This window comes from Pteronotus mesoamericanus, unplaced genomic scaffold (genome assembly GCF_021234165.1).
Source record: "Pteronotus mesoamericanus isolate MK-2021 breed Mesoamerican mustached bat unplaced genomic scaffold, CSHL_Meso_final scaffold_54, whole genome shotgun sequence".
Taxonomy (NCBI): domain Eukaryota; kingdom Metazoa; phylum Chordata; class Mammalia; order Chiroptera; family Mormoopidae; genus Pteronotus; species Pteronotus mesoamericanus.
This window is the reverse complement of record NW_026555321.1, coordinates 25,643,245-25,662,707: the sequence shown is the minus strand read 5'-3', so window position 1 is coordinate 25,662,707 and position 19,463 is coordinate 25,643,245. Positions and strand designations below refer to the sequence as shown.

General features: G+C 42.3%; 1 protein-coding gene and 1 pseudogene across 1 annotated transcript; both read left to right on the top strand.

Annotated features, from left to right (window-relative positions):
• Positions 1 to 3,250: 3,250 nt before the first annotated feature.
• On the top strand, positions 3,251 to 4,065 carry LOC129088118 (proline-rich protein 23C-like; annotated as a pseudogene).
• A 4,799-nt stretch (positions 4,066 to 8,864) lies between these two features.
• On the top strand, positions 8,865 to 9,590 carry LOC129087962 (proline-rich protein 23C-like). The gene has a single exon (XM_054595059.1). It carries the CDS (start codon positions 8,865 to 8,867, stop codon positions 9,588 to 9,590), a length of 726 nt encoding a protein of 241 aa, XP_054451034.1.
• Positions 9,591 to 19,463: the final 9,873 nt, after the last annotated feature.

Sequence of the window (19,463 nt, the reverse complement as noted above, 5' to 3'; positions counted from 1 at the left end):
AAGGCCAAGAATAGGTTCCTGGAATATTCCAGCCTTCCGAATGAGGATCAAACAGCTCAAGAAACTGAAAGGGAGAAACCAGAGACAGACAGGAAGAGTATGAGATCTAAGATGCCAGGGGACAAAGTGTTCAAAGAAAAGAGTGATCAGCTGTCTTACATGTTGTTCACAACTCAAGAGAAGAAAGAACTAGATTTCATTGGTGACCTCCATGAGAGTGTTTATAGATGACTGGCATGGACAGAAGTCTGATTACAGTGGATTCAAGAGAGGGTCGGAGGAGAGAAATTAGAGAATGCAGGTATAGTTGGCTAATTCAAGAGTTTTAGTGTATAAGGAAGAAGAAAATTGGTATATAAACTAGAGGAGAAAGTCACATCAAGAAAGTTTCTGTTTGTTTTAAGATAGAAGAGTTCACCTCTCAATTATACATTGAAGATATTGATTCAGGAAAGGTAGCTAAAATTTGATGATGCTGGACAGAGACGGGATAATTGCTAGAGTGATGTTGTTAAGGAAGTAACATGAAATGAGATCAATTGCACAAGTGGAAGAAGTGGCCTTTGCTAGGAGAACAGATATTTCATCCATGGGACAAGGAGAGAATGCAGAACATATAGACCCCAGTGGAGCTTGGTGAAATGTAATTATAGGAATTTGAACAAATATTTTATGATTGCTTTTATTATCTCAGTGAAAAAGAAGCAAGGTGATCATCTAGGAGAAAACATCAGGAGTAAGGTATTGAAGATTGGCAGAGAGAGGAGAAAGCATGCAATGTTCATCTAGAACAAAGAGAGTGAATGAATAGAGCATCATAGTAAGATCACTGGGCAGCATTTGGAGCTCACTTTAAGTTAATGATAATGAATGTAAAGTGAGACTGGTCAATGGAGTTAAGTGTTTTTCTCCAGTCCCATTCAGCTGCACAATGCAGGCACAGAGTAGCAGATAATATTGACCAGGAAAGTAGAGAGAGGAAAGGGAGCTGAAGACATAACCATGGCAATGATTACAAGGACTGTCCATGGAAGTTAAGTTCCAGGTAAGGAGGGAAGTGAGGAACTGATGGTGTCAGTTTCAGTGAAAGGGTGGTAGGATCTGTGGGTTGGAATGGAAGGTCTGATAGAGTTTAAATATTTAGATGCCTACACTAGAAAGTTAGGAGGTGGTGCTCTGAGAATGAAATGTTTGAAATTGTGATTATGAAGGGGTTACAATTTGAAGTAATGACAAAATCAAGAGTATGAGTCAATGAGGTAGAAAGGAGGACAAAATTGTTGAAGGGAAAGAGAACTAAGAGGCCAAAATTTGGGGCAGAGGGGATTCATGGGAAATTAAAATTATGGCAAATTATGCCAGGTGTAGAATGTGTGAGAATTATTGTGCATCAAGTGCTAAAGTTTTCAAAATTGTGATAGAGACATTTATCACACATATATTTGATAAATGATTGGTATAGAGCATGTCTGAAACCCAATTTTTTAAACAATATTTTGTTTCTTTACAAATTGTGGTAATATTATGAAGGCCATAGAAAGAGTGACAAGATAGTAAGTGGAGAAAGCCATTGAAATAAAATGGTCAGCAATGACCTTTTAGAGAAGGTGCTGAGTTAGTTTTTGAAGAAGAAAGTACCAGTGCTATAAACCAGAGGAAGAGTCAAAAATCCAATTTAAGTAAAATATCAGCCTGAAGATAGAAACTTTTCAAAGGTTAAGATACAATAATGACCAATAAGCGTATGACAAAATGACCCACCTTGATTAGTATTCCGAAATGAAAAATGAAAACACGGTGAGATAGCATTTTAGTACACCAGGTTGGAAAATATTTAAGAGTCTGGCAATAAGAAACATTTGCAAGAATGTAATGAAATAGAAATATGCTCTGCTCACAGGAGTGTAAACTGTAGAAAACATTATAGGAAAAAAAGGGGGAAGCATTACCTGTTAACTTGAAAAGGTATACATAGTACCAATTAGCAATCTACTCCGAGGTATACACAATAAATATGAGTAAAGAGTCCATGATTTTAAACCAGATAAGTCTGCGTTTGATTCCTACATCTAATATACACTAGTTATTTAATTTTGAATCACTTACTTTACCACTCTAAGCTTTACCTGTTGTGAAGACTAAAAAAGATCTTTTCTTTTCAAAGCAGGCAAGAGGAAACTTTCTAAGTGGTAGATATATTTATGGTATTGACTGTGATAATTTCGGGGACATACACTTATTTCTGAATTCAAGTTGTATACATTAAATATGTACAGTTTTTTATGTCAACCATGCTTGCTTTTTTAAAGAAAAAGATCATTTTTATAAAGGACCCATGGACAAAGCCAAAGTGAGGAAAGATTGAGGAAAGGAGGTGGGGGAGGACGGCAGGGGAAAGTGGTGGCGGGAAGGTGGAGACAAATGTATTTGAACAATAAAAAAATAAAATTATAAAAAAAGAAAAAAGAAAAAGATCATTTTTAAAACATTCAATAAAATGGTGGATATCTAATAAGTGCTCAATAAAATGATTTGATTATATTAATATTGTTTTAATTATATTGACATTATCAATACTGTCATAAGGGCCTTAACCTTCAGGAAGAAACTGCCACAAATATTTTGCTTTAGTATTAAAACAAATTCTCTTAAAGAGAAATCAGTATTTTCCATTTAACCTGAAATTAAAGAACAAGGATTAAAGGAATTTCATGGAGCATTGGGTGGGTACATTTTGTACTGGGAAGGGAGTGGTCTGTTTGAGGGTTCTTTTCTCTAGAATGCCTGATATCACAGAAAAACATCATTAAAGGTAAGCAGTATTTGAAATTCTAGTATCATTTTGTCTTCCTTAAGAACGAGTACACAAGTGTCCTGCCCCCTAGAGGCCTACAGAAGTATTTCCTTACAGTGACCTACCAACCAAAGCCTCTGCCAATGGGCGGCAAAGATACCGCGATTTCCACGAGGCGGAGCCTCGGAGGGGGCGGAGCTTAGCGTGACGTTTTGAGATTTTGGTTCCCGGGGCGTCACTTGCAACCTCGCGGGCACGGGTCAGCGTGAGGAGCTGAAGATTCGAAAATTAGGCGTGGGTTTCCTACAAGCTGGAATGCCGGCCTCCCAGCAGTCGACCCCCGATCTCTGAGGACTCGCCTCCGTCCCGCCTCACCCGTCTTCGATGTCTGTCACTGAGTGTGACACTTGCCCTCTGCCAGGCCCAGAGAGCGCCGCCCGCAGCGCCCTGGAGGTGATGGGCAGCCGACTCCTCAGCCCCAGCCTACCCTTCGCCCTGGTGACGACCACAGCCCGAAGGACCTGGCCAAGCGCCACCAAGCCGTGGAGCCGGCGTGCCCCCGAGTCTGGGACAGCGCTCACCTCCGTGGTGGTCCCGGCTCTGGACTGTGCTCTGCAGCTGCACCTGGACGACGTCGGTCCTGCAAGTGTCTCTCCAGTCGGGGGTGGGGGAAGGCGCACACATTTATGCTGGGCCCCGGCCGCTCTTGGGCTTCGGAGACGAGCACGCGGGAGGGCAGCCTGGAACCCGGCGCTCTCCAGGACGCTCCCGGGGAAAACGTCGTCGTCCAGCAGGGATTCTTCTGCAAATGTGTCCCAGAGATCGCCGCCCGAGAAGAGGCCTACGACGAAGACACAGCCCCTCAGTTCCTGCCTCCTTGGATGGACGCGGCAGCAGGCTCCGTCGCTGGCTTCCGCCCCTCCGCTAGAAGGGTGTTCCGCCCCTGCCCGCACGGCCCCGTCAGAGAGCCCTCGCCTCAGGCCGCCACCCCTAGTCCAGAGCGACGCTCGCCTGGTCCCTACTTCAACCTGGACTCCCACCTTCTGGAGCCCTTCCCCAGCTCACCGCTCCAACCTCTACCTCCCTCTCGGAGCCCAGGTCCCCACGTGCGACCCCGGCGCCCTCCCGGTCCAGCGCGCAAGGCCCGGAGACGCCTGGTTCAGGAACGAACTGCGCCCTCCTCCCCTCCCCAACCCCACACAGTTCTAGCGACCCACCTTGGAGGCCCGAGGGGATTTCCAACGTCCTTTATCCTGCCACCTGGAAGCTGAGCACTTCGTATGCAAACAATTCCCTCCGCTCAGACTGGCTATAGGACACAAATGAAGACGTAAGGAAGAGAAAGCAGACTCTAAACTTCATCTTTGAAACAGAAAATCTACCCCAGGATACCAGACAATCTGTTTTCAGACGTCTGGGCTTTTTTACAAGATCATTCTCAGGCACCTTCATTCCCCTTCGTTTTGTATCAGTTATTTACTCTCAAACTCTACTCCATCCCCATATTGTTACTCCTGTTTCTCCCCAAACCAATAAATCACTGGATTTCTCATGTTATTATTTTCTTTGTCTGTTTTCCCATTAATTTACATTCTTGGTCATGGCTTTTCTCTTTCTTGATGTGTCCAGCTGCTCTTCTGGGAAACTGTAAAATGTATAATGGTTACTTTGCATAATAACATGATGTTTGTTCAGAGTTACCTCTTAACCTGCTGAAGTTCCCTTCCAGTCAGTTCACTTTTGATTATGAATAGCTGTTGGATTTTATCAGATGTTTCCAGCATGCATTGGGACATGTATTTCCTTTTAAAATCTGTTCATCTGGTGATTTTGACCTATAGACTGAAGTAAAATGTTTGACTTTCTGCTATTCCACATTATTTCATACCTTTTAAATTCTACCCCAGGCTTTTTCCTTGTAAATCAAACTTCTAACTTTTAAAAATTTATTTATCATATTTCCTTCACATTTTTATAAAAAATAAAAGGGTCACACTGAAGTTAACATAATGATTTTATTTATTTAATATCAATACTATTTAGATTTACCAACATGCTTTACCAATTCTCCTCTACCTCTTTATTCTTACATTCCACTCTTAAAGTCTAGCCACAATTTTCTTTTTGCTGAAGGATATTCTTTAATAGTTCTTTCCACTATGTCCAATGTATGGTAAACTATCTTGGTTTTGTAAATCTGAACATGTTTTTGTGTGGTAAACTCTCTTAGTCTTATATGTCTGAAAATGTTTTATTGCTTATTCATTAATTCTAACATGATGTTTAACTAAATACGCTTGTCTGTTGCTATGCCATTTTGTTGCTTTTGAAAGCAAAGAGTCTGCCAATCAATATGTTAGTCCTTCTATATTTAATTCTGCTGTTCATTTTAACATATTTTAAAATGTTTCTTTTCCTATGGGGTCCTACAGTTTTATTATAATGTCTCTGGGGTAAATTTCTATTTTTATTCAGCTGGGTAGAATTTGATTAACCATCAATATGGGAAATTATTTCTTGGCTGAAATCCCACAAAATCTTAGGCTCTATATCTTGGAATATCCCACACATCTCCATCTCTGGAAATCCAATCAGATACAGTATATATAAGGTAGTGCTCAATCTCCCATTGCTTTTAACATCTTGATATCATGTGTGTATGCCTTAATTCCAGATTTCTTTATTCTTTAACCCAATTAATTAATTTTATTAACTGTTTCCAGCATTCTGTTTCTATAAGAAAGTTTTCATTCAAAAATTATATATTTTTACTTCCTTCATCTTGTTTCAAACTTCTCCAGTTAGTATATAAACTCCTATTTTTGTTTCATGGATGGTATTCCATCCTTTATGTTTTAAAATTTTTTTAGCATTAATTAATAGCTCAGTTAATTCAATTTCCTCACAGGTAAAATCTATTATTTCATTTTAATCACACTGGATTGCCTCATGTGCTTAGCAATTTTCATTAGTGGTTACATTTTGAGTGGGAATTCATCTTCTGCATTCCACAGTTATAATTTTTAGTTTCCATTTCCTAGGGGACCACAACTCAGAACCAAGGATTTTTGTACTCTTTCAACCTGTTTCTGTGGAAAGTCATAGGTCTAATCCCCAAGCAATCACACAGTGGCCATTTTTAGTTTCAACTTGCCTTTCCTTGATCAGCCACAGACACTGCCATAAAATAAGCTCAGTGCCTCTTAACTCTGATGATTGGCATTAGGCCAATCTTGAGCCCTCTCAAAGGAACAGAAATCCCATTAGTCTCAGTGCCACAAATACACCAAATATCAGCTATCCATTCAGAGACTAGATTTCCTACTCTATTTCTTATTCCTGGAGGTATGTGTCTTGCTATTGAAAGTAAATGTCTATGATTAACATGATTTAATATTTTCTATCTCTGCTTACAGTAGAAGGAACCCCCCTGTACTACCATCTTGTTCATAATTCCCACCACAACTCAACAATCCTTCCTCCTTCCTCCCATAACACATCAATTAATCAGTCCCAAGTCCCAGCCAAATTATCTGATTATTCTGAAGAGGGAAGGTAACCAACCCTGTTTGCAAAGCTGTCTTCTACTGCAAAAGCCTCCTTATCTACACTAGAAATAACTGAGGACATTGATTTTCAGCAATATGTGAACCAAATAGTCCAAAACATCCTCAAGAACAACATTCTTGAAACTGATATGTAAAAATTATTTTAACATTTTTAAAGGTATATCTCAGCTTGTAAATGTATGAGAAATTCTCCAACGTCAAAAATAATGACATGTCACAAATCCAGAGAGGAAAGTGGGTGCTGAAACAAGAGGATACATAAGGGTTCCCAACATTCTCTGGTGACCTAGAGCTTTGGTTTTAATGACCCATTTATGAGAGAGAGAAAATAAAATGTAGTAGTCACATTGCCTTCCAAAAAATCCCAGCCTTCAAAAACAGGATGCCTCCAATAGGTAACCTAAGAAGCAAAAGAAAAAGCTCATAACACAAAAGGAAATGAGGCTTAAATTTATCTTAAAGATATGCAAGTCTGGATTGCATGAGAGTAGTACAGGACCGAGATATACCAGTGTTTTGGAAGAACCACCTACATGTTCAAAGTACCTAAGTGTGTTTTGAAATCACCAAGAATTAGGATGGCACCAATATGGGAGAGAGTGACAGAAACCCAAGAGTAAACACACTTAAGGAGTGTGGGAGAGGAGCCCTGGAGTTGGCAAGAGTGTAAAGGACTACACCAAGACAGGACAGAGGGTGGCTATACTCTGTTAACATGAAATTCAGGAAGAATAGAGAACTGGTTGGAAAGCATCAATGAGGAGCAAGAAAAACATATATCGTACCTCCGGTCATTAGTACTACGGGCGTGGGAAAGAAATCAGCCTCCATTTTCGAAGCCTTCAGAGAAAACAGTGTACTCAGAAGAAGCAGGTTTCAATTTTAATAAAAAGTTAAAGGGAAGATGAAGATTTTTGAGTTTTGTGATTGACTATGAACCTCGGGGGACAGAATGCAAAAATGTAGAAGGTAGAAAAACATAGGAGGTAGTGAAAGAATACCATGTACTGAGTATTTGAATATTTGAATCTGAGATCTGAGGGATGAACAGAGACCTACTATGAACAAGAATAAAAGGTATGAGGACATTAGTCTCCATGACCCTATGGCAGATAGAGGTGGCAAGACTTCCAGCACTGAAGGGTAGAGGGAGCCTATTTCCAAGAATATACAAAGTTCTGAGACATATAATAGTATCTTCACTCAGGAAGCACAACTTTCAAGGTTGATAAATTTAAAAATATAGGCAGATTATTGCAAGCCCACCAAACACCAAATTCAAAGAGAATAATTTTTATATACAGAAAGAAAAGACAACCACAATGAATAATCATGAATAATCAGAGAAATACAACATAAATACATGATGAGATACCATTTTACACGATCAGATGGAAAAATCTGATCCAGACTAAGAAATCTAAGCATACTAAGTGTTGTCAAGTATGTGGTGCAAAGGGAAACTTACCCATAGGTGCAGAAATATAAATTAGGATAAATACTTAAGAAAGCAGTTTGGCCTTATCTATTATTGTTAGCGTGCCACACACTACTACCCAACAATTCCACATCTGGATTTTTTGCAATAAGCATATAGTTAAAAAGTCAAAGATCTCTGTTTTAAAGTTAAACATGTCAGTACTATTTAATTCCCAAATGCAACACATAGCCAGGTATTTAATTTTGTAAAATTCCCTTCTCCCCTCTGATCTTCACCAATGAGGACTGAGTAAACTAATTTTTAAGCACTCAGTGTAATAAAGTCAGAGAGCAAGCTTGAATACAAAGTTAACCCTATGATAAATTTTGCTACTGTTATTACCAGAGCCTCACCTCTAACAACAAGAGCAAAAACAAACCCTGCAGTTTTACTTGAATATTTTAAAATCTTTTCTGTTTTAGAAAACTGCATTTCTATTTTCTCTCCTGAATGAAAAGAATTTCAAAAACCATTTGCATTAGGAGTGGTGGGAGATACTCTTTTCATAGCCTGCAAGAAAAATCTTAGAAGACATTAGACAAAGGCTACCAAAGGAAGCAAGCAATTTATGAGATTATGTTTTGGCTATTTTTTTCCCCTCACGAATAAAGGCCACGGGGCCCCAAACGGGCACCTAAGGCGCATTCCCCTACACTTCGCAGAAAACCTACCCTGCCAAGGCGCGGTACCAAACCAGATGCTCTCTCTGGCAGGGGGCGGGGCTTAGAGTGAGACGCAGGTCACCTGACAGCCCACGTTGTTAATCACTCGGCGCCTACAGGTCAGCGGGAGGAGCGGAAGATTCCAACGCTCGAGGCCAAGCCCTGAGCCCCATCAAGGCTCTCCTAGAATATGGGACTGCGGGCCTCCCGGCAGACTGCCCCCGGAGCTCGAGGACTCGCCCCGCGTCACGGGACCCTGCACCGCACCCGCACTCGGCCCGCCTCACCTGTCATCGAGGCCTGTCACTGAGTGTGACACTCGCCCTCTGCTAGGCCCCGAGAGCGCCGCCCGCAGCGCCATGGAGGTGATGGGCGGCCAACTCCTCAGACCCAGCGCCTATCCTGCGCCCTGGTGGGGAGCACAGACTGAAGGACCTCCCCCAGAGAAGCGCCACCGCACCGAGGAGCCGGCGGGCCCCGCGTCCGGGACTGCGCCCAGCCCGCGAGATCCGGCGGGGCCTCCGGCCGCGGACACGCTCACCTCCGTGGTGGTCCTGGCGCCGGGCTGTGCTCTGCAGCTGCCCCTGGACGACGTCGACCTGGTGCTGGAGCCCGAGCCAACGTCGGTCCTGCAAGTGTCTCTGGGGGGGCACACCCTCATGCTGGTCCCCGAGGCCCTCTTGGAACCCGGCGCTCTCCAGGACGCTCCCGGGGGAGACGTCGCCGTCCAGCAGGGATTCTTCCGCGCATGTGTCCCAGGGATCGCAGCCGGAGAAGAGGCCTACGACGAGGACGCGGACCCCGAGTTCCTGACTCCTTGGGTGGACGCCGCAGGAGGCTCCATCGCTGGGTTCCGCCCCTGCCCGCACGGCCCCGTCAGAGAGCCCTCGCCTCAGGCCGCCACCCCTAGTCCAGAGCGACGCTCGCCTGGTCCCTACTTCAACCTGGACTCCCACCTTCTGGAGCCCTTCCCCAGCTCACCACTCCAACCTCTACCTCCCTCTCCGAGCCCAGGTCCCCACGTGCGACCCCGGCGCCCTCCGGGCCCAGCGCGCAAGGCCCGGAGACGCCTCTTCCAGGAATGAACTGCCCCACAATCCCTTGCCACCTGGCTCTGGGGCTAGTGAGCTACCAAGCCGCACTGTAAGCACTTACCACCACTCAGAGATGGAGTATCTTCATTCACAGAGGGCAGCTGTGGTTTTTGTTGGTTTTGTTAGGGTTGTTTTTGTTTGTTTTGTTTTTTGTTTTTTAGTAAAATGCCTTAATCCGTAGCAGCAAAAAGCAGACTCTGATATGGACCTTTAGCAAAGAGCATAGACCACATACAGGCAACCGTGGATTTTTAGATCCCTCTCCTCTGCTGCATGAGCAGCTGTTTTTTCCACCTGTCACCTTCGGCCAGCTGCATTCTTGTTTCACCCCTACTGTTACCTCAGACTCACCTCAATTTTTTTCCACATTTATTTCTTTTCCCATCACCTCCCCCATGCATCTCTTCTTTATTTCTATTCCAAGGTTGTTTTTTCTTCTTTTTGTAGTTATGAATTTGCTTGTATGTTTGTTTCCTTAATGGTCTGTGAGGAGCTTCTGATCAGCAATTTTTTTAGCATGCACAATATTTATTAGGAAGAGCTGTGAAAGAGAAGCAAAATAAACAGCAGTGATCAGAGGGAGAAATTGAAGTGTTGCAGGTTCAGTGACAGCCTCAGCCAACGTCAGTGGGAGCTCCGGGGTTAGAATAGCTGGTCAGAGTTGTCCCAGGTTATGATGAAATAGCCCAATTCCCTCATTCATCAGTGTGAAAGACTAAGGAGGAGCCATGTCCTGGTCAAGGCAGCTTTTTTCAGCTGAGACAATTTCTAAAGGAGGTGACAGTTGAAGGCTTTCTGTCCATAGCACTCCTAGTATTTATGGGAATAACTCTCACTGAAGAAGAATCTAGGTGATACATCACTATCCAGCACATCTCCATGATATTGGTTATGTCTTGCTATTCATCTCCATTTATTCTGGTCGTTAAATATGACTAGCAGTGAAGTAATTATAATATTTTTCATATAAGCCTTGAATATTTGGATAAAGTCTTATCACCAATTCTCTCTTTTTCCCTTTTTTCCCTTTCTTCTTGCCTATCTGGACAATCAAGATAAATGCATATTGAATAAATAAATGTCACACAGATGTGGTGCCTTGGACTCCTAGGAATATTTCTAAACTTAGAATATAAAATTAGTAAAAACAATGGTTAATGAAAGGAGGAAGCTATGACATTGGTTTGTTACAGAAGCAGTTTGTACGATGCCGTATTCTCCTGCACTTGAACAATCAAATGGGTATTCTTAATCATGGAAGTCTGAGATTTGTCTTGATTCCCCCTCAGAGTGATAAGAACTGCTACTCACTACAATGCACTCAACTACACATTTGGATATTCTGGTTTATTATTGAGCATTTTTTCATGCTCATAAGCCCACCATTCAGAATTTCCAGGTGTTATTTCTTAATACTATTTTCATAATGTTGGTTTATGAAAATAATTTTTACAGATAATGTAAACATATCTTTTGATCACCATTTACTTCCCCTCCCCAGCATTGCCAGAGAATTCCCAACATATCATGAATTTGGTGTGTATCATGCTACATGTACAAAGTATAGGTATAAATAATAATTATGTTGTGTTGACAGTCAATTTTATATAACTGGCATATTCTTCAGTTTACTTCCTTTTCAACTTTATTTTTGAAGTCATCACTTATAAGTATATATACAGTTCATTTCCCCTAAAGATTTCAGTTTCCATTATATGAATATACCATATTTTATTCACTAACTTATTAATAGATATTTACAGTTTACAGTTTTTAGTATTACAAACAATACTGTAGTAGACATCCTCACACTTGTCATCATATACACCTGAGGGTGAGTTCTTCTGCAAAATGTACCTACCTAGAAGTTATATTGATAAGTGGCATGATATGCACATTTACAGTTTTATTAGATATTGCCAAATCATTCTCTAGAGTAGTTGCAACAGTTTCAATAGCCTCTAGCAGTCTTTCACCAGGCCATCTCACCAAACTTTACATTGTTTGCCAATAGTATCTTATTTTTAAAAGTTGCAATTTCTTAATTACTGGTAAGATAATGCAATTTTTCATGTGTAATGAGAATATTTTTAAAGTAATTTCAGATATATGTTCATATATTGCAAATCTTACTTTCAACTTATTGCCCACCAAATCTAGTGGCTTTAACCTTTTCAGGGGCGGAGGACAGGTACTACCTAGATTAAAGCAGTTAGCTTTCAGCCTGGAGTTTCAAAGCTGACTCTTTTTCATTCATTACTAGTCAAATATCATGAGAATCAAATCTTCTCCAGGAAGCAAAATTAAAACTTAATTTCTTAAGCAATCTTTAAATCTCAACAGCCAAGTTTGGAAGTCTTAACATAGACTTTCAATATAAATCATCATCAGAGAGAATTGAGACATTCCAACTGGGCAAGAATGGAAAGAGGAAAGATTAAAGAATTTAAGCATTCATGACTCACATGTATCATGACTTTCAGCACCTTTGAGTAAAAATCCTTAGCATTAATCAAGGAGAAAACCAAGAAAGAGAATCCATCTCGAAGAGAAGCAAGGGAAGGAGGAAGGAATCCAAACAGGTAACATTTATAAAAAGGTGCCTGTGCACCTTTGAAGGAGAATTAGAACCAAAAATGTCTGAGATCCACTTATTTGGAAAGTTTACAGTGCACCTGCTCCCCATTCCCCAACCCCCAACCTCAAATCCCCACCCTCCCACCTCCATACCAATTAGGTGGAGGTTCATGAAGAAGATGATGTCAATTATGTAAAATAAAGTTTTCCTTATACAACTGAATATAAATATATTTATTGACACATTTATTTCTGTTTATTGTCAGTTTATCTTTTCTGTTACACCTATTAGACTTCTCTTTATTAAAATTGCTTATATAGTAAAGATACTGTCTTGTTTTATATATTCTAATATGTCACTTGTTTCTAAGTTTTTTAATTGTAGAGACCTTTATAATTCTCATGAAGTGAAATTTTAGAATCTTTTGTAAATTGTATTTTTCCCAAGAAAAACCACAAAGGTACTTCCTACACTCTTTTCTGATCATTTTGAAGACTTGGGTTTTTTTCCAACTTGGATATCTAACCTCTAGGGCTTTTATTTTTGTGTACAGTTTGAAGCAGGGATTAAATTTTCTTCATATTAAAAGCCATTGCCCAAAAAATCAATTATCGACTCATGTACCCTTAATGATGTACAATGTCAATTATTTTCTATGCAAATTTCCACCATGATAGCAAACTAAAGACAATTTTAAATAAACAAAAAACTGAATGATTTTGCAATCAGTAGACCCTCTCTTAAGGAAATTCCGAATGATATACCTGAAGCAGAAGGATAGTGATCTCAAGGTGAAAGTCTTGAGAAGGTGGGGGGGATAAGAACAAAGAGAGTGGTATATATGTTGGTGATGAATCTAATGAATAATGGCTGACTAAAACACTAATAATGTCATAAGATGATAAAAACCAAACAAAGATAATGTTAAAATACATGCCAGCCATCAAGAGAATGAGAAGACAAGTCTCAGACTGGGAGAAAATATTTGTAAAAGATCTAACTGATAAAGAACTATTAGCCAATATTATAGAAATAACTCCTAAAACTCAAAAATAAGAGGAAAAAAAAAGCAATTCTAAGAGGGAAGTTCATAGCTATAAGTGCCTACACTAAGAAACAAGAAAAATCTCAAGTAAACAACCTCACTTTATACCACAAGGAACTAGAAAAAGAGCTAAGCTCAAAATTAGTAAAAGGAAGAAAATAAAGATCAGAGCATAAATTAATGAAATAGAGACTAAAAAGATATCAAAGAAACAAGGAAAGAAATCAATGAAACAAAGAGCTGTTTAAAAAATATATAAACAAAATTGATGAACCCTTAAAACTACACTCACCAAGGAAAAAAGAGAAATGATTAAAAGGTAAAATCAGAAATGAAATAGGAGACATTACAACTGATACCACAGAAATACAAAAGATCATAAGAAACTACTATGAACAATCATAAGCAAAAAAAAAAAAAAAATTGGACAACCTAAAAGAAAAGGATAAATTCGTAGAAACATATGACCTACCAATACCAAATCGTGAAGAAAAGGAAAATCTGTACAGATCAATTACTAGTAAGGAGCTTGAATAAGTAATTAAAAACCTCCCAGAAAACAAAAGTCCAGAACCAGATAGCTTCACTGGTGAATTCTACCGAACATTTAAAGAAGTAATACGAATCCTTCTCAAACTCTCCAAAAAACTAGAAAAGAGGAGAATACTCCCAAACTCATTTTATGAGACCAACACTATGCTGATACCAAAACCAGACAAGGATGCCACAGGAAAAGTATAGGCCTATATCCCTGATGAACATAGATGCAAAAATCCTCAACAGAATATTATCAAACAAAATTCAACAGTACAATACAAGGATCATACACCATGACCAAGTGGGATTTATTTCAGAGATGCTAGTATGGTTTAACATTCACAAAGCAATCAGTCCCTCTTGGGACCTCACTGTCCCATCTGTTAGATGGGCAGGTGTCAGACTAGATCTCCAAAGCCCACCCAGCTCTGTCTCTTGAGGCTGAAGCCTGGAAATGTCCATGACAAGTTGACAGTAGAGGGTGAAAAATGCATGGGAAAAAGCAAAAAAGGTGGAAAAAGGGGAAAGAGGGGCAATGTCACCTGACAGACTCCTCAGCCTGACTCCCAGGTGTCACCTCTTCCAGGAAGTCTTCCCTCAACCCTGTCCCTATGGCCCTCATCCAGGCTCCCCTATAGCACTCAGCCAGGGCCCAGTTCAGGGCCTGGCCCTGGCTGAGGGGATGCTGGTGAAGTGAAAAAACTAACTTTTAAGGGAGAGAATACATAAACAAAGTGCACTAACTCCTCTGTGGGACCAGCAGTGCAGGGAAAGCCCCCTAGAACTGAGCTGATGTGGTGTGTAAATCAATGAGGTGTGAGTACGTAAGAGTGAGTTGGAGAAAGGAGGACCAAGACTGGGCAGCTGCCTCCCCAGAAAGGGGCTTGGGAAGGGACAGACCAGCTGGCTGGTGCTCGGAATAATGCCAGGGGCTAGGGCCCAGAGGCAGCTTCCAGAAATAAAGTTTTGAATGCGTGCTAAGTACCCTGAGTCAGGAGTTAAGGTTTGGAGGGAGGCATGAAGAAGCCAAAAAGCTAAAGAGAGTGGAGGAGTTTGTGAAGACACTTCTGGAACCTCATCCCCAATTCTGCACCTTACTAACTCCTCCTCAGCTTATTAGCCCCTGATCCCCAAACTCCTAGTGTGGCTCCTCCCCTTCTTGTCATCATAATTTTAGTTAAATCACTACTTAGTATCTGATTGCTTTTCCTCACAGGGCCTGGGAGCTTTGTGAAGACAGGGACTCAAACCCACTCCCTGTTTACAAGTGAATGGCCAGTCCCAGCCCCAACCCTCGGCCTGGCACAGGGTAGGCACTCAGGAAATATTTGCCAAATACAAGAATGAATGGGAGAGGGCAGAGGTGGTGGTCTGGAAACCTCCAGAGGCAAGGCAGTCCTCTCAGGGCCCCAGTGGAATTCAGCCTGCTAAGGATGCATGAATAGGGACTGGCCCGTAGGCTGGCATCCCCTGCCTCATTGACCATGCAGTTTGGCCCAGATCCACCTAGAGAGGGCAAAACCAGTCTGACAGACAGCTGTCTGGGACTGCTCAGCACACTCCAAGTAGTGTATGTCAGTGCTTCTTTGCCCTGGTTTGAGGGCCGAGCCAGCAGCCTTAAAGGAAGCTCGGGAAATTGTTTCAACCAGCTTGCCCTCCTGGGGCCTGACATCATGCGGCCTGTTTTCCCGCCCTCTACTGTGGTTTGGTGATTAGGAAGCTTGCCTGTGGCTCATTCTCCATCACACAAGCCCAAATGAGCCACGTTCTTCCTCCAATTCGCACATGGAACCAAAACATCCTGGCCCTGGTTTTACTTTCCCTCCTCAGCCTTTGCGCTTCCCTGACTGAGGGTCCTTCTGAAATCCTAGAGGTTTGTTCCCAAGTGGTGTATTCCATACACAGCCTGAAGTGGGATTATAGTAGAGATAAATAAAAGATTAGTTTCCAAGTTTTGGGACTAAATAAAGGATCAGATTCTTGGTGATTGGGAGATAAAAGGAATTTTTGGGTTTGTTCATGGATGAACCAATTCAGAAGCAGTTTGGGGCAGTGGGTGGGACCAGGAGCTCATTTTTCCCTGGGGTTTTCTTGTGGGTCTCCCTCACTACCCATCCTGGCCATCTGGTTTCACTTGTGAGACAGACTGAGCAAGCTAGGGCAGCAGGGAGCCCAAGCCAGGAGGCTGGTTAGAGTCTCCGGTCAGTCTGAGTATTGAATCAGGGATGGCTGAGCATAACTGGCCCTTCCACTGGATTCAGAGCATCTTCTGTGTCCCACTGGAGTATAATGTCCAGGTAACACCTCCCTTTTCTGGAAGATATTTGCATGACAATCACAACTCTTTAGAACATCACTCTAACAACCTAGGATTAAGCAAAAGCCATCCTCTGGCATTGGATATCCTTACTCTTATTTTTCACCAAGTTTAACAGTTTTGCCCTCTTGCTTGTCCCTAGGGCCTGACAGATTGGGTTCAGCAAACTAGAAGGGAGAGTAGAGAAGATTCCCTGAAGCAAAGACAGTTGAATATTTGAATGGGGAGAGGGCACCATTTAAAAAAAAAAAAAAAAAGGACAAGGAGAAAAAGAATTCAAGGAGCACTTGCTGTGGGCCATGTAGTGGCCTGAAAATCACCAGCTGGTGTTCTGAATTCTCAGCCCAGGAGCCTAGAGAAAAATTAGTCTGCACCCATTGAGCTTTATTTATACAGGCAAGCGAGTCCAGCGTGGCCTCCATGTCCCAAGTGGCTAAAGATACAAAGATCTCCTCTCTTAAAGTATTAAGAGTTCAGCTGGCTGAGAATTTGTCTATAGGACAGATCATTCCTTATTGGTTTGAGATCAGTGAGGGTTGCTCTGGTTGGGTTAATGTTAACAGGATTGTATCTGTAGTAGTACTAGTAATGAAGAAAAATGAGCATCATTTTATGATAATTTACCAGGCACTGTTGTAAGCACATTTCACACATTAACTTGTTCAGTTCTTATAAGAAGCCCATGAAGTTAACAGAACTGGTTAGCTGTTGGGGGAAAGACGGTGGGAAGACAAGGACAGAATTATAATTTTTTAATTGTATTTATTTTGAATTTTTAATAAGAGCTCAAATACAACTATCTCTTAATAATTCATGAATTCAACCTAAACAATGATGATGGTATAAATGACACATATGACTTTGAAGTAAAATATCCAAAAATAGATTTTAATCATTCGTCTACTTGCAAGATGCATTATCACACACTGAAACATAAGGATGAAAATTTCAATTTCTATCTAATACATGGTTGTTTGAGAAGACGTCTGTGTTTAGCAACTTGCAAGAAAAAAATGCCAAATATCTGACTGGTTTTCATTTTCCACTCTGTTATTTTGGAAACCCTGTAGACAACCAACATCAGAAATCTCTCTCTCTCTCTCTCTCTCTCTCTCTCTCTCTCTCTCTCTCTCTCTCTCACACACACACACACACACACACACACACACACACACACACGCCAACAACAACACAACCAGAGTACCCTGGCTAAGCCCCAGCCAACTTGCCTCTTGGTTGCCCTTTCCCGGGGATCCTGGGAGGTGGAGTTGGGAAGAGTGACACGTGTTCCACACTGGGTAGTTGCTGATGAGCCTCATCGCAATTTAGACCCACCCCCAACACTTCCATTTTACTGGAGATAAAAGGGGAAATGCCCCTGACCTGGCTGCTTTCCATGCGGACCTCGCAGGTCAGGGCACAGAAACCTAAGAGCCTCAGTCAGCTAAAGATCAAGCCTCTCCTGGAGGCAGCCAATGAGGGGTGGAAGGAGCCATTCTTCCGGGTTCCCTCGCAGACGCAGTCCAAGAACTCCAAAGTGGAAACTCAACCCCTGGAGGATAACTGGCAGCAAACTGAGGCCTCTCTGTTTATTTTAACTTCCACTCTGACCCTCCCACTCTGGAGTGGGTGCCAGACCACCTGCCGCAGAATTCCCCCGAAAGGTTGTTGAACCCGTAGACTCCCGGGTCTCACCCTGCGGTCAGGTCCAGGGATCTGCATGTTGAAAGAATTCCCTGATCAGCCTTATGCTCTGTTAAGACTGAGAACCACTTTTCTAGAGATGTATTTCACCAGGTTGCAGTTCCTTCCATTTCTACAAGTTTCATATTTGACTTTTCTCCAACTCAACAAAATTTATGGAAAGCCTGGTCTGGACCAGACCCTGTTCTAGGCACAGGGGTACAGCACTGACAGGGACCCAGGTCCTGCCTTCAGGGAGGCTACTGTGATTTGTGTCAGAATGACAGCAGTCAGAGCATGTGTTAGGACTCCTTTTTTACAGATTAAAAAACAAGGCTCAGAGAGTGCCGATAACTTGCCCAAGGTCACACAGCTGCGAGGCGACATGGCTGGAATTGTAATTCACTCCTCGCATTTCGGACCTATGCTCTTTGCACTGCCTCTCAGAGCATTACAGACTCAGGTGGAAAAGTCAGAGCTGGAAGGACCCTTAGCAGCCATGTAAGTGACCCAGGAATATCCAAGAGGTTTTAATGTCAGTTCAACTCTAATCAGTTAAAAGCGATTCCCTCCATATGTGGGGAGGGCTCTGCAGCCATATCCAGGATCACTGACAGAGATGCTGCAATTAGTCATGTCTACCGTGGGTGCAAAACCAGGGAGTGGCTGTACATAGACTACATATTCACATTGCTCCTGCATAGAGACAAATCCTCCATTTTACTGTAGGGGAAACTGAAGCCCAGAGAGAGAAGTTTCCCCAGTCTCACAGCCAGGACTGGACTAGAACCAAGATCTCCAAAATTCTAGTCAAGGGCTCTTTACACTATCCAGTGCTGCTTTTCCCAAGCAGCCAAGATGATTAAACTGAAAAAATGGATCAAACTGTCAGGCATCAAAGACCTTCTGGTGTTGGTTCAAAGGGTCCTGTGGAGTCCAGGGGACAGAGAGGAGGCTGAAACATAGGGGGACAAACTGGGGAAGTGGTCCCTTGTATTTCTTCCCTCCCAAAGCAGGAAGGAAGAGACCTGCATTGCTGAGCCTTCACCTGTGCCAGGAACTGTGCTAACCACATCAATTATCCCCCTTACTTGCCATTTCCCAAATGTGAAGAAGCTTGATTCTGCGGAGGGGAGACAGTGGTGTGAGAGGTGAAGTGCCTAAGCCCAGCTCACATAACCCAAGCGGCTAAGCCAGAACAGAATCTCAGGTCTTTGTGGGCCTAGAGCCCACCCACGACTGCACAGAGTGGGAGGGTTAGAGCCCCAGTTTGGGGGTCAGAAAGGCTTTATTTTAAGTCCCAACTCTACCACACTAGTTCTGTAACTTTTGGCAAGTGCCTTAACCGCTTGGTACTTTAATTTCTTCATCTGTAAAATGCCCCACAAATAGTAGCTCTTACTATTTCCCTGACACCACACCGCCCTGGACAAAGAACAAAGCACCTGGACACCTGCCACCTAGTGCTGGCCTGGATGTCCCACTGGGAGAAGGTCCCCATTCTGAGATTATCTTGTTCACTTCATTTTTCCTACAGCTGGAGTTAGAACTCCAGAGCCCCAGATCTGAATGTATGCAAGTGGTATATGAATCACAAGGGAGAAGGGAGGTGTCTTTGGAAAAGTTAGGAAGCCCGTTACCCACAGGCAGACTCACCGCAGAGCCACTGCCACAAGATGGCAGCCTAAGAAGTAGCTATAAATC